Genomic DNA, 14,790 nt, shown 5'->3' on the forward strand with positions numbered 1-14,790 from the left:
TTGGTTTTGTACGCACGAATTAGAAAAAATAATCCATTATTTGACCACTTTCCATGGTCAATTAAAATGTTTCCAACACATTTTCAATGAGGATGACCAACATAACCATAGGAGCTCAATTTCATTTTAACTTTTTTCTTTTTTACCATAGGCATCTCCAAGATCGTCGAATTAAAAATCCAATCTTTGAATAAAAAATCCTATCTTCGAAACAAAAAAACAAATATCAATTCCTATTAATTAAATTTCAAGAAATGCTACAGAACCCTATCTTATCCTCTTAACCTAATAAATAAAAGAGAAACCCTTTTGCTAAAATAATTGTGCGGATTTATTTATGAAATAAATCAATGTGCCTTCCTGTCTGAAACATTGACTAATTCCAAGTCAATGCCCGCTGCAGTGTTGGTTGATGATGGCTGTTGGCAGAGTTCCATTTCTACTCTCCAATGGCCTCCTGTCTGTCTTTTTCTACCTGCCATTTTTCCTTCCATCCCCATCTTCTACTTCTACCTTACTCCATTTTCAACACTCTCTCTTTATTACACCATGTATTTCCTCTGCATCCACGACGATGAACAAACGCACGTAAAAACCACTGCCCACCAAACCCCATTTAAAAAAACACGAAAAAGAAAATTAAAAATTAAAAATAGGGAAAACCCCAAATCCCGGAAATCCCTCCAGCTGCTGGAGCCGGTAGATGATCAGTTTCTTCAATCTTCTTCTTCAATATTGAAATCGGGCATTCGATTCTTGTGCTGGTAAGTTATTTCTGAAATTTCACTCTGCAATGATTAGGTTTTTGTATGGATAACCGTCGCTGTTCTTGAGCTTTGCTGCAAGTCTTCTCCACGATTGAAACCCTAATTTACTTAGTGAGATCATCTTCGTAATTCTTATTTGTAGAATTTTTATTTCCATGAACAGAGGAAAATATGGGAGCGCGATGCTCGAAGGCGACTCCATCCCCAAATCCATATGCAGGCAGAAGCACTGATCAGGAGAAATTGAACCATCAAGGGCAGATGCAGGTGCAGAGGGACACCAGTAAGGTTGTGGCAGCTCCAGCAACAATGGAGGAATCTGAAGAGAAGACAATGGCGGCTAAGGAATCCGAGGATAACCCAATGCTTAATAAGGAATCGTCGACTGGCTATGCTAATGTTAGTGACGATGAATTCTACGATGGGATTCCCAGGTACCAGAGGAGTTCATACAGGAAATCTAGATCCTTGTCACGCTCAAAGGTATATAAATGTTAATCGATATTCTGTCTTTGATCATGATTCAATAATCAATATGCCATTTTCGAAATTCGACATGATCTATAGCCTTATGTCGATAACATTTCATTATTTGATTTGGCATCAGTACAACCTCTGTGACCCTGTTGGGATTGCTACATTCTGTTTGTATCAAGAATCAAGATTATAACAAAATGATCGAAGTCCGAGGAAGCAAGAACTATTAATACTTGTCTTTCGATACTAAGTTTTGTATTGTCCGATTTCTTGAGCAAAGTATTAGCTATGGAATGAACTATAGCTTAATTGTTTGTTTTCTTCAGGTTGCAGAAGTGAGTATACGGCTAGGCAGCGTCGGGCTTGGAAGGGCCGTGGATGTTTTAGACATACTCGGGAGTAGTGTCTCAAATTTGAACATTAAGAGTGGTTTTGTGTCGGGGGCAACAACCAAAAACAGCGAACTTTCCATCTTAGCATTCGAAGTTGCAAATACAATCGTTAAGGGTTCAAATCTTATGCAATCACTTTCGAAGCGAAACATTCGCCACTTAAAAGAAGTAGTGCTGCCTGCAGTAGGCGTGCAAAAGCTAATATCCGATGATATCGATGAACTTCTAAGTATTGTTGCTGCAGACAAAAGGTTCGCTCGCTTGGAGGTCGAATTATTTATTCCAATTTGTTACTAAATGGTTTAAAATCGAGGAATTGAAATGTTTTAGATATGTGATCTCAGAGAGGAACTGAAAGTTTTCGCGGGAGAAGTGATTCGGTTTGGAAACAGATGTAAAGATCCTCAATGGCACAACTTGGACAGATTCTTCGAGAAGTAACTTTCTGAAACTTCAAAACTTTATGTCGATAGTTTTATGTTTGTTTGATTCTTATTTGGTTTGTTTATACAGACGAAGTAGAGATCGAACACCTCAGGCGCAGCTGAGGGAAACAGCTGAATCTGTGATGCTGCAGCTAATGACCTCTGTTCAACATACAGCCGTCAGTATAGCTACCATTTCGTCGATATTATGATTGACATTATGTGTTGCAAATCAAGTTTTCGAACGTTAGTTCTTTTCTGCAGGAGCTATACCAGGAACTCCATGTATTGGACAAACTCGAAGACAATTTTAAGCTTAAGCGGCTAGAGTCGCTTAAATTCAATTCCTCGTATGATGGTAAGATCATTGTCTTGTTTGTATTCTCTTTTTATTTCTAATGAATTCAATCGTATCGCCTTCAATGGTTGCAGGGGACAGGGACAACAGCCTAAGCATTTTGTCTGCGGAACTGAAAAGCCAAAGGAAGGTAGTGAAGAACTTAAAGAAAAAGTCGATGTGGTCGAGAAGCTTGGAAGAGGTAACCCCCTCTCATGAAAATGTATGTATTTCAAGAATTTTATGACCGTTGTCCTAAAATGATCGATCTTTCATGTTTATCTCCGAAAGAAGATCTTATGTTAGCCTAAATTCAAATTTCTTGCGTTAGCGTTCAAGAAGTTGTCGAATGAATCGTGTGTTTTTTCAGTAATTTGCGAAACCAATCGACATAAAAACCTGTCTGATGCTGAATCACAGGTTATGGAGAAGCTTGTCGACATTGTTCTGTTTTTGAATCAAGAAATAGGCTACACATTTGGCAACACAGGTATGTCCGAATCCTCGCTTTCAAGAATAATATACTACGCGGACATATCATTTTCCATTCAAAATATTACTTCCTTTGGCACATTACGGCGTTTACAGGTGAAGCTGAGACGACGAAGAAAAGAATCGCAAATGATCAACAAACATTAGGCCCGGCCGGGCTTGCGCTACACTACGCTAACATCGTTCTTCTGATCGACTCAATTGTGAGTTATATCTAAAACTACGTCTTCGCATTTCCATTCAATACATTTCTAACATTTCTCCGAAAACTCTTTTCATCGATTCAGGTAGCCCGTTCGAGTTCAATACCTATGAATTCCCGAGATGTGCTCTATCAGAGCTTACCGCCGAATCTTAAAAACTCTTTACGAACAAAAATGCAGTCTTTCCACGTCGAGAAAGAGGTGTTTCTTCGAATATATTTCCGGTTCGATTACGTGCAAATCTTTGCGCTGTGATGCAGTTGTTTTTCTTTTTTTTTTTTTGCAGCTCGCCGTTGCAGAAATCAAAGACGAGATGGAAAAGACGTTGCATTGGCTTGTGCAAATCGCGACAAACACAGCCAAGTAAGATTTGAAGCCTCGAGCTAAAGTGATCGACGCTAATTTCGATCATTTTTAATCATATTCGCCTTTCTGTTGCGTCTACAGAGCTCATCATGGCTTTGGTTGGGTCGGTGAGTGGGCGAACGCCACCGGGTGAGTACTTAATGTTCATCGTCGAAAGATCTTACACATGTGATTTGAACTATAGGCATTTATTTTCGTCGTAAATGCAGGTCTGAATTGAATCGGAGGACATCGAGCTCTAACGACGTCATGCGAATCGAGACACTCCACCACGCGGACAAGCGAAAGACGGATTACTACATTCTCGATCTTCTCCTATGGCTTAACTATTTGATCATTCGATCCAAATCGAGCGTGCATCGGCGCAGCATTTTGAGGTCGTCGCTCAGATCCCCGGCTGCTCCTTCGAAGAAATTCAATCAGCTGCCCGTTGCAGAAGGGACGACGAGTTCATCCAATTCGAGCCACGCAAGTCCAGGCGTGATCAAAAAATTAAGCAATGGTGGCGACTCTGGAGACGGAGAAATCGATCCGGGAAGAAGGCAACAACTGTGAAGTCGATGATGCATATCTTCATCTCGAATGTGGCTTTGAGGAATTCGATGGATGCCATTGTTGGAGCTTTAGAACTCATTGATGAGTATGTAATGCCACACTTGAAGATGATATAGCTGTTTGTGTTGAATGAGTTTAGCTTTTGAGGAATGATTATAAAAAGTAAAATAAAAATAAATATTTCTTCTATTAAAATAATAGGATAAATAGAAAAAATTAATGATAATTTAACTATTACTAAATATGAGTAATAAAATTTTGAATGCATAATTTTTTTTTTCTTTTTTTATTTTTTTTAAAAAATGGAATAGACATAATTTTTATAGCCTATTCAACAAAATAATTACTATATTATGCTACGAAATATCAACTAGGGTGTGGTTTTCGAGGTTTGGATTTTGAGTTGAGATATTAATATGTGTTTGTTTGTAAGTTTTGAATAGTTGGAACATATTTTAAGTATAAAATTAATCTAAAATAAAAAGTAGATATCTGATTTGATCGTTTTTTAAAAAAAAAATAAAATTAAATGAATAGTAAAAATTTTAAAAATCTATCAAACAAATAGACTCTGTAATGAAAGTCTAAAATGGAAGTCATTTAATTCTATTTAAGAGAATGATTGTTTGTACTTTCTTTTCTTTTCTTTTTTCTTTATATATGATCATTATATAATGATTTTTAAAATAATCTAACATTATTCTGTTTATTAATCCTTTTCTTTTTTCTTTATATGTTCATTATGTAATGATTTTTAAAATAATTTAACATTATTCTGTTTATTGATCTTGTTATTACATAACAAAATCTTTATCCTTTGGGGGCGTCAAATCTAATCGTCAAACCAGTCATACTTGATGAACCCATCAGACTTGGAGACATCGGAGTTTGAATCCACCGTCCGGCCATCCATTACGGAATAAGACCGTGTTGATTTGTGGAAGATGTGGATGATGATGAGATATATTGGCGGTAACAACGGCACAAGTGGTGCTTGGTTGTGGCACAAAAGAAGTTGTGTCCGATCTGGTGGTGGTGGTTGCGGTGGCGGTGGTGACAGCAGCGGCAAAGGCACTGTGGTGGGGGTGCCAATGGCGAAAGAGGAGGAAGTGGCGGCGGTGGAAAAAAATGACTTGAAGAGGAGAAAAAATGGTAACAACGAAATCCTTTGATATTGCTGTGAATTTTCTTTATTGATGAAGAGATTTGAATTAAGACTTAGTTCATAATGTGAATGGTCCAATGTAATCACGTCACAAATTTGGAGGTCGACTATTCATTCTAAGCTTCGACACCCATCAGAATCGATCATTAAAAAATGTTCAATTTCTCACCGAAAGCTCTCATCCGAACCTATCGGACACTCACCGGAAACCCATGGATAAAACCATCTCTATCTTCTTTTTTTTTTTTTTTCTTTTTTTTTGATTCTATCTTTTTTGTTATTTATAGTTTAAAATTTTATAAAATATATTGTAACATTAAATAAGTATTTAAATTAAATATCAAAAGCAAAAACAAAAACAAAATACATACCTTATTATAGACTAATATTGGCTCACAAAAATATATAGTAAGGACAATCTATTGCAACATTGCAATTACCTTAGGTCGTTGCAACGTGACCAAACTCGACTTCTCAACCGTGGACTATCATTAATGACATATATCTATATATATATATATATATTTCAATAAATGCTTTTCTTAATTTTGATTCTAAAGCATAAAATTAGGGTGTGTTTGTTTGAGGGATTTGTTTGGATTTCCACTGTTCATCCTACTTTTTCCCCCCAAAAACATCAAATCAAACACCTATTTTTCATTTTTTATATTATACTAAAAATCAATTTTACATTCAAAACATCACGTCTTAATACCTATTTATATCACATCATACAACTATTCAAATTCAAAATTTTTACTATTCAAATCCCAACTCAAAATCCAAACTCTCAAACAAACACACCCTTAGTGGAAAAATGACTTCCTAAAAAAATCATTGTAAAAAAGTTATATGGAAATCTTATTAATTACTCCATTCGTCCCTATTTTCTATTTTCGTCCGTCCCACATAACTTGTCATTTCTATTTTTAAAAATATAATTATGCATTTTAATCGCATTTTAAATTTTAAATTTTATAATTTTCTTAATTTTAATTAAAATATTTACTTATCTTAATCTATAATTATTTTTACTAATACACTTTTTAATTATTTAGTAATTATACTCTACCTAAATTTTCAGTGTACATTAATAAAAGCCCAAATTTAATATTCACCTTTCACATTCTCTTAAATAAATAAAATAGTGAAACTCCATTATGAAAATTATTTGGCACAATATTTTATGATACAAAAGTTGTATTTGTTTGCACTTTGAATTTAGAATAATAAAACTTAAATTTTCAATGGACTGATAATTTTAGATTTCTCTATATATATTAATAATACACTGATATATATATATATATTTAAAATTTTATATTTTTATAAAATAATTTAAATTAATCATATAATTTATACTTTATTTTCATTATATACAATTTTATTTTTTATAAAATTATATTTTTTTGTCTCAATTTAAAGTATTCTTATTATAATTTTCGTCTGTCTCACTCAAAATTATTTATTTTTTATTTTAATAAAAAATAATCATCTCTAATACCAAAATATAAATAATATTACCCTTTCACTAACCAATAAAATAATATTATTTTTTAATTTATTACAAAATTCTAAAAAAACAATACATTCAAAAAGATGAAAGAAAGTATAAATAATGAATTTACTTTTGAAATATAAATAATACTTTATCTGTCTATATATGTATCTTATTTATATTTTTGGTAGTCTAAATACAAAGTATTTGTTTATTTTCATTAATATGGAGACATTATTTAAATTTACATTATTCATGCCAATACCATTATACATCAAAATAATTTGAAACATGTAAAACATACCAAAAGTATCATTGAAATAATAATATTTATTGAGTTTCATAAATAAAAGAACAAATATTTATTTTTTAAGAGGAGAGTAGTAGATACATATACAATGGATTTGTTTGTAAAATTTAGAGGATATTTTACTACTCATTTTTTAAAAAAAATTTATAAAAATATCAAATCAAACAATTTTTTTTTTATTTTATATATTCTACTAATAATTAAATTTATATTTCAAACAGTATATCAATATTTATTTATATTTCATTAAATAAATATTCAAACTCCAAACAAATACATAATTAAAATATCTGCTGACACAATATCTTTAGATATGTTGGCATTATTGTACTTTTTAAAAGCATCATATCAAATATTTTTTTTCTCTCATCAAATATCACACTACATTAATTTTTTACTATTCTTAAAATTCAAAAACATCTGAACTCCAAAAAATATCTTTTTTATAATTTCTTTTCTAGTTGTCCACAAAAATATGTATTTTCTATTAATAAATATTTTTTCCATTTCAACTTAAAATATTTTTTATTTTTTCAAATGTCATGGTGTATCATACACGAATATTAAAATACTTTAATTTTTTCATAAATTATAAAATATTATTATTCGATTAATTTATATATAAATAAAAAATTTCAAAATCTCTTACAGAATATCACAACTAATAAAAGACTACTATGTCCGTCTCTCGACAATCTATCAATTTTTTCAATTTTGATTTGTCCCGTAACAAGTATTTATTTTCTTTTAATATCTATCTAATATTATAAATACCCTTGCAATTTATAATATATTAGACAAACCTCACTATCTTTACATTATACAATATAATAAAATTAATTTAATCATTTTACTTTTATCTCTACTACATTCAAATATAATATTAATATTTTAATATACTGCAAAACTAAAACTTACAATGAAACTAAAAAAGTAATTATTTAGTGCTTCTTATTTTATTTTCTTTTATATTATATTTATTTACAAATATATTACTATTATCTATATATTTATTTTACCAATATAATAATATAGTTATTAAAAATTATGTCATGAACACAAACATTTACTAAAACAAAAGCAATATATTATACTTGTGCCTTTTAACAAATTATTTATTTATTTTATTTTGACTAGTGTCATAACAAAAATATTTATTTTTTCTTTATTTAGCATTATTATTCTACTGTTTGTATTACATTTTAATATAATATTAATATTTTGAAAAAATTATTATAATTAATTAAATTAAAATTAATATTATATATAAATATAAATAATATAAATGGGGAGAGTTGGGGAGTAAGAGCATTAAGGAGGGGCAAAGGCAGGCACAGCACAGCTACGCCCACACGTCAGTCAGTAGTCCTCCTTGGCCAAAAAGCGTATCTTCACCGCCTCCCTTTGTCTCTTCCCTCTCTTCCTCCCTCGCGCCTATATATGCAAACACATTGTCATCAAAACCCTCTCAATCGGTCCGCTCCTGCAATCCACTCGATTTCCTCCCCTCGGTATGTTTCTGCGTCCATTACTGTTTTTTTAATCGATTCCTGGCGGGAAATTGGTTTCTTTTTGTTGCATGTGTTGATGACGGCCTTTTTCCCGAGGGTAATCCCCACTGCAACTGCTGAGGGATTGGATTTTTTTAATCTGGACTGGGGTTTTGGGGTTGCATTCCTCTCTGGATTAGCCTGTGACTCGATGAAGCTTCAATGCATGCAGGATTTTTGGTTTTGTGTCTGTACTTGATTTTTGGTTTCTCTTATTCGGTCGCTTCGGATTTCTGCGGCGTCTCGTTTGGTCAAAATTGGGAATTTCTAGATTTCCCCCTTTTCGCTTCGTTTTGATTTCTCTGCAATAGACTGTGCCTTTGCTGTTGATTTTCGCTGCGAATTGTTTTCTTGAGATTTGATGTTTCGCGTTTTTTTGGTGGCGAATTTGGGAGAGGGTTATTGTTCTTCTTGTTTTTATCGCGTTTCTAGGTTTTCTGTTCGTTGTTGCTTAGTTCATCGGTGGTTTCCCTTTTGGCATTGCTGATCGATGTTTAATCTTTATCTACAGGTTATGAAGTTGAATTTTGAGGGAATCGACGCCTGAATCAATGCCCCTTTACAAACGAAAGCCCTTCCCTTTAGTTGTAAAGCCTGAGGATTTGGACCCTCAAGAGCTTGTTTTCCAAATTCCTTTCACGAAAGAAATCTTGAGAAGCTACAAGTAAATTCTGTTTCTATTCCAGCACTTCTCAGAAAAATGTTGCTTTGTTCTTTGTCCTTTTTGTAATGTGTGGATCTTGAATTTCCCAGTGATTATGTTAAGCGGCTCAATTTCTACCGCCAAAGAGTTTGGACTTGCAAAGCTACGGGAAAGGGCAATTTGACCTATGAAGAAGCCCTGATCTCAGAAGAAAAAGCTTCCAAAAGAATACAAAATATCCCAGCACAATATGTAGCTCTTGTGCTCCGCGATGTCCAATTCAGTAAGTGGAGAAATTTTGTTCATCTTGAAAATATATCAGTATATGTTTGATGTGTCTAACTTTAGTGTGGTTCAGCTTGTTGTTGGTAGCAGTATTGTTCCTTGATTTTGACTAATGCATCACGACTGTTGAGTGCAGAACAAAGATGTGGCCAGTTTATCAAATTCCTTGATGCATTGCTTCATGTACTTTAAGTGGTAACATGTGAAACTTTAAAAAGTCGTTGGGGATTTCGTTTGATAGTTTCCTTTTATCAACGGCTTTTTGAAATCCAACGTGCAAGTATCTGGAAACCTTGTTATGGTAGTTTCATCTTACATTCGGAACCCCATTAATAAAATGCCACGTGGTACGTTAGCAAGCATAAAACAAATTTATTGCCTTTATGAAGCTGGCTTTTCGAAACCTCATTGAAGACGACAAAATGCATTAAATGCTTCGCCTATAAATTGTCTTTTTTTCGCTCATGGTCTTTTTTCCTTTCCCCCTAACTTTGAATCTTATTGTTTACGGAAGTTCCCAACATTTCGAAGAGTGTACTTGCATAATAATTAGAATCTTTTCCCTTATAACTATTCTATGATACAGCTTTAATCTAGTTGACTATCGAATTTGGTGAGGCTTAACTCAACTCTATAATATAGGCATGCAGTAATTCTAGGTATGCAACCTTATTTGACAAGAAAGCAAAATAACATTACTCTTACTGCTTAATCAAGCTTATCAATTTTCAAACAGGCAATTAGAGAAGTTGAGTAGATTGAGTTTAATTTAAGTAGCTTCATCCATTGCCACCACAATTAACCTGAATAATCAATCACCCATGTTGCTTGAGAGTATTGGCTGCTCCAAATTCAAGTTCAAGTTCTCATATAAAGTTTGTTGTATTGATTTCGCTGCAAAACTAATATGGTGAAACTTAAGTAGATGAGAAAGAAGAATGTTTCTGGAAATGCTAGTTGCTCAAAACTTTGTCGTTACTAGTTTTAGCCTGTTACAAAACGAATTCTCCTCAACATATAATATGCTGAATCCACTCTCTTTTTCTCTCTTTCTGCTTCATATTTCCATTATTGATTTCCACTTGCAATAATGTAGTAATTTGTTAAATCTGCAAACCAGGCAGCTGTTTTATTTATTTTTTTCCAAAGTAAAGAAGAGGTTAGAGCATTTTGTACGGTGATAAGTGATAACACATCCTTATAATTTATGGCTTCAACTCGTTATAGAGTTACGATTCTGTTTGTTGGTTGGAGTTATGTCTTGAATGCCACATTCTGTAACTGCCCCATGAAATTGAAGATTTGTCCTTTTTTTATTAACATGACACATACTGTTTTCGATGGGTTGAATCTGTGTGTTTCCATGTTTTACGGGTTAGATTTTTTGTGCACTCCATGTATTGCCAATGGACCTGATGCTTTAATCAAATGCAGGTCCATGCAATTTCTCCAATTAGGAAATTAATCATCCTAATTAACTCGAATTTATTCATCGCAGGTATGCTGAACTTAAAAGATCTAGTGAATTCTATTTCTGCGAAGGTACAAGGACCTTTTACTGAGGGTGCTGAAGTATATGGAAAGAAGGATGGGCGGTTGTATCTGTGTAAAGTTACAAAAGTTGTTGAGGGTTCTGACAAAACTCAGTATGAGATCGAATGGCTTGGCGGTAATCACAAGATGAATGAAAAGGCATTGGTAAACGGTGAAGATTTGAAAGACAAGAATCCCCCTTTTAGTAAAAGGGTTTTGAAGTCTTTTATCAAAGATTCAACATATAGGAGTCTCCCTTGGGTTTTACATGATAATATAGCAAAGAAGCATGGAATCTCCACTACTCCTCCAAAGGAACTCAAAACAAAATACATTTTACAGAATGGATTGATAGTCTGTAACAGAAAGAGAAAAAGAGGCGAAGAGACACAAAAAGCTGTGGTAAATTAGAATCAGTTTTCATCTTTTTGAGTTCTTTAGGGAAATTTATAATTGGTGATAATATGCTATTTTGATGATATACTCAGATGGAAGGTGAGAAGGAGATCAAGGTATACATTCGGAGGAAAAAAATGAAATCTAATTCTTCACCGCCTGGAGTGAGTACAGATGATGGTAAGTTTCATTTGGCCTGTTTTTTTGGTTAAGCAGAGAAACTTTTGCTGGGTCATGTTCTTCTGTCCTTCAGAGTGTGGTGTATATATTGGCATTAAATGACTTTAGAGAAAGATTTGGGTATCGGTGTGTGGGTGAACTGCGTCCCCTTTATTTTTTCCTTTGCCTTGAGCTTATTCTTGTTATAAAATATGTATATTACTTTCCTACCTTGCAATGCTGTCATTTGCCTTCTATTTCCCTTTTTCGTTTTTTTTTTTTTTTTGGGGTGAACTGAAAACTGCAAATTTTCATGTATTTAGTACAATATCACCTCCTATGTTCCTGGAATCACTTCCTCTCTGTCTCTCTTTAATTGCCTTAATTGGTATTTGCAGCAACAGAGAATATAGAAGATCAGTCCATTAAGTATCCAATCGAAGATCTGCTTGTGAAACCAACTGAGGAAGATCAACTACTTACAGAGAGGCCTTCCCCTGGCAGGGATTTTATGGTGCCAATGGATTGTGTGGGAGATCTTTTGATGGTTTGGGACTTCTGTACTTCTTTTGGGAAGTTGTTGAATCTGTTTCCTTTCTCCCTTCAAGACTTTGAGACTTCTCTCTGTTATTCGGACGCGACTCCTGTGCTCCTTGTGGAAATGTGTTCGGCTCTTCTGCGTTTTCTTATAAAGGACAATGGGAAGTTCTCACTTGTCATAGAAAAGAAAAAAAGGAAGCCTAAGGTGAACAATTTGATTACTTAATCTTTTATCGAAAATATCCTAGCTTGTTATTCTAGTAACTATTCTCACCCCCTTGCTCCAACTCTTTGATTCAGATAAGACCAAGTGCCTGGACTGATTATCTGTGTGATTTCTTGGAAACATGTCCCAATGAATTATCTTTGCAAATTAGCACCATTAAGCGAGGTCATTATTGCCTGCTAGAAGTTCCTGTCAAGCTAGTAATTTTTTCTGAGCTGGTTGGTCAAGTACTGGACACTGAAGCACTCAAGGACAAGTTGGATGAGCATGTTGAAGAAAGGCAGGCACTTGCTGCTGCACGAAGAGATGAAGCACTGATTGAAGGTAGAAAGAGGCGAGAAGAAAAGGAGCGTAAGAAGGCAGCAGCTTCTGCCAAAGATCTCAAAGAGTCATCTGGTGCTATTTCGAATGGATATATTTCGGAGAAAAATAACAGGCAAGCTCTTTCTCAACAGAATAATTCATCTGGAAACAGTTTTGACTTATTTTTATTTCTTGAGCACAAAGTGACCTATATGTTGCCCTTGTTCTGATCTCTTTATCCATTCTTTATCTGGCATCAATAGGGAAAATGGACAAGAGAACGGAACATCTAAGAAGAAAGCTAGGAAGCGGAAGATTGATATCAACAGCTCATCTGAAGATGTAAATGGAAATCATCCATCCAAGAGGGAGATTCATAAATTGATGAAAAATGAAATCAAGGAATCAATAGAGAAGAAGAGTGTTGAAGAAAGGGTGGGCCTCTCTCTGTCTCTGTGTTATGGTTGAACTGATTCACAATTATGTTTATATTTATAAAATTCTTTCATTAAATATGGAGGGGAATATCAGATAGGCATTGAATTATGTGTATTATGAATTTCTTCATTGAGATGTAAACTCACCACCTACTACATCTTATGCAGAAAGAATTTCTTGAACGGGAGATTGAGAAGCGAGTTATACGCACTAGCCCATTAGGGAAAGACAGAGACCATCGCACATACTGGTTTTATCGACGCGATGGGAGAATTTTTGTTGAGAACTCCAACTCTACAGAATGGGGATATTATGAAAACAAGGACCAGGTACAATGCTAAGGTTTTAATTTCCGAGAGTGTGATTCCCTTGAATCCAGGTGCTTGAAGCTTTATATATACTTGTTCTTTTGACAGCTTGATGCATTAATTGGCTCGTTGAATACCAAAGGCATGCGAGAGAGGGCTCTCAAAAAACAGCTTCAAAAATTTTACAGCAAGATATGGTATGTTAATTCATTCCTTTCTTGTTTCAGTGTTGTCTGGTTAGTACTGAATTATGATGCCAATGCGTTTAAATGAAAAGCATGTAAAGTTTTGATATTAAAATGTAATGCTTTAATAAAATTTATTGTCCAATGATCTAGTACATTGAATATCTGAGCAAGGATTGTGTTGTTAACGTCTTAACGACTGTTATAAACCATGATTACATGTACAACCTTTGTGTAATCTACTATTTTTATTGTAGAATTACGAGAACACGGCATCTAGATGGTTAGTCCACTTGTGACTCTCATTCATCCGAACATCTTATTGTTTCTATAGATTTGTCTTTGTACTATCCTCCAATGTGTAGGAATTCGAAGAATTGTAAATATTCACTTGTTCCATCTTTGCATTTTTAAATTCTGATACCCGAAATCGTGGAAATGATGGTATTCTGTCATTGTTTCAGCTCTGAAATTGAGAAAAGATCAAAGGTGCATTCGGAAAAGATTGCAACGGATGAAGCCATGGTCAGAAAATCAAGCCGCATCCGTGGCCCACCGGGTGGCAACCCTGCACATTCATTCATTAACTATGTCAACAAATGGAAAGAGATGTAAACTAACCATGCGATGGAGCGGGAACTGTAGGCATAGAATCGTTAGAAAGCAAAATGATTGGGAACGGCTTAAAACCATACACATTCTTTCGTTGGGACCGATTTTTGGGAATTTCATGTAACTTTAGAAGCGCAGAGCGGGCGCCCCTGATGGAAATATCGGCTATAAGCTCGCTCCACGGGATGCCCGGTATGTAATTTTTCTTCTGATTTGTGATAGATGATTTCTTATTGAGTTCGGTTTTAGGATGGCATGATTCTATTATGTGTGTGTACATTTAGATATTATGTTATCCTCGCTCAGGTCAGGTTTAGTGTGGTTTGGTGAAGCTTTTTCTGGGAACCATTTTTGGACATGAGCTGAGATTATCAATCTTTATAGGAAGTTTCACTAAGCCACATATATATAACCAAAAAACAGAACAGAAAAAGAATATTTGCATGATTTGAAATTTAAAGCTTTTTGAATTTGATGAATTAATCATTTATTATTGTTATTTTATTTTTCTAATAACGTACTTTACAACTAGGCTCGTCAGACAAATCCAACCCCCATTTATTTTGTTCCACGTGTGTGAGTGCCAAGGATTTCGTTCAAGTGCATTTTGATGTGTATATATATA

General features: G+C 34.1%; 2 protein-coding genes across 3 annotated transcripts; both read left to right on the top strand.

The window, feature by feature from the left end:
• The first annotated feature begins 383 nt into the window (after window positions 1-383).
• LOC127248885 (protein PSK SIMULATOR 3-like) lies at window positions 384-4,192 on the top strand. Of its 2 annotated transcripts, none has more exons than XM_051271436.1 (13): window positions 384-764; window positions 931-1,250; window positions 1,571-1,887; window positions 1,981-2,073; window positions 2,150-2,240; window positions 2,326-2,419; window positions 2,494-2,621; window positions 2,819-2,888; window positions 2,987-3,093; window positions 3,178-3,294; window positions 3,380-3,456; window positions 3,541-3,588; window positions 3,669-4,192. In XM_051271436.1, exons 2-13 carry the CDS (start codon window positions 939-941, stop codon window positions 4,012-4,014), a joined length of 1,800 nt encoding a protein of 599 aa, XP_051127393.1. In that variant the 5' UTR covers window positions 384-764; window positions 931-938; the 3' UTR covers window positions 4,015-4,192. The 2 variants fall into 2 exon arrangements, with proteins under 2 accessions (XP_051127393.1, XP_051127394.1); XM_051271437.1 differs by having other exon boundaries at window positions 386-764; window positions 2,494-2,600.
• A 4,121-nt stretch (window positions 4,193-8,313) lies between these two features.
• On the top strand, window positions 8,314-14,432 carry LOC127248630 (uncharacterized). Its single transcript, XM_051271078.1, has 11 exons — window positions 8,314-8,498; window positions 9,049-9,201; window positions 9,291-9,463; window positions 10,964-11,400; window positions 11,487-11,574; window positions 11,952-12,298; window positions 12,394-12,755; window positions 12,886-13,057; window positions 13,228-13,389; window positions 13,477-13,565; window positions 14,018-14,432. Exons 2-11 carry the CDS (start codon window positions 9,089-9,091, stop codon window positions 14,166-14,168), a joined length of 2,094 nt encoding a protein of 697 aa, XP_051127035.1. The 5' UTR covers window positions 8,314-8,498; window positions 9,049-9,088; the 3' UTR covers window positions 14,169-14,432.
• Window positions 14,433-14,790: the final 358 nt, after the last annotated feature.

Source organism: Andrographis paniculata, unplaced genomic scaffold (genome assembly GCF_009805555.1).
Source record: "Andrographis paniculata isolate CXL003 unplaced genomic scaffold, ASM980555v1 Contig34END, whole genome shotgun sequence".
In the NCBI taxonomy this organism is placed as follows: domain Eukaryota; kingdom Viridiplantae; phylum Streptophyta; class Magnoliopsida; order Lamiales; family Acanthaceae; genus Andrographis; species Andrographis paniculata.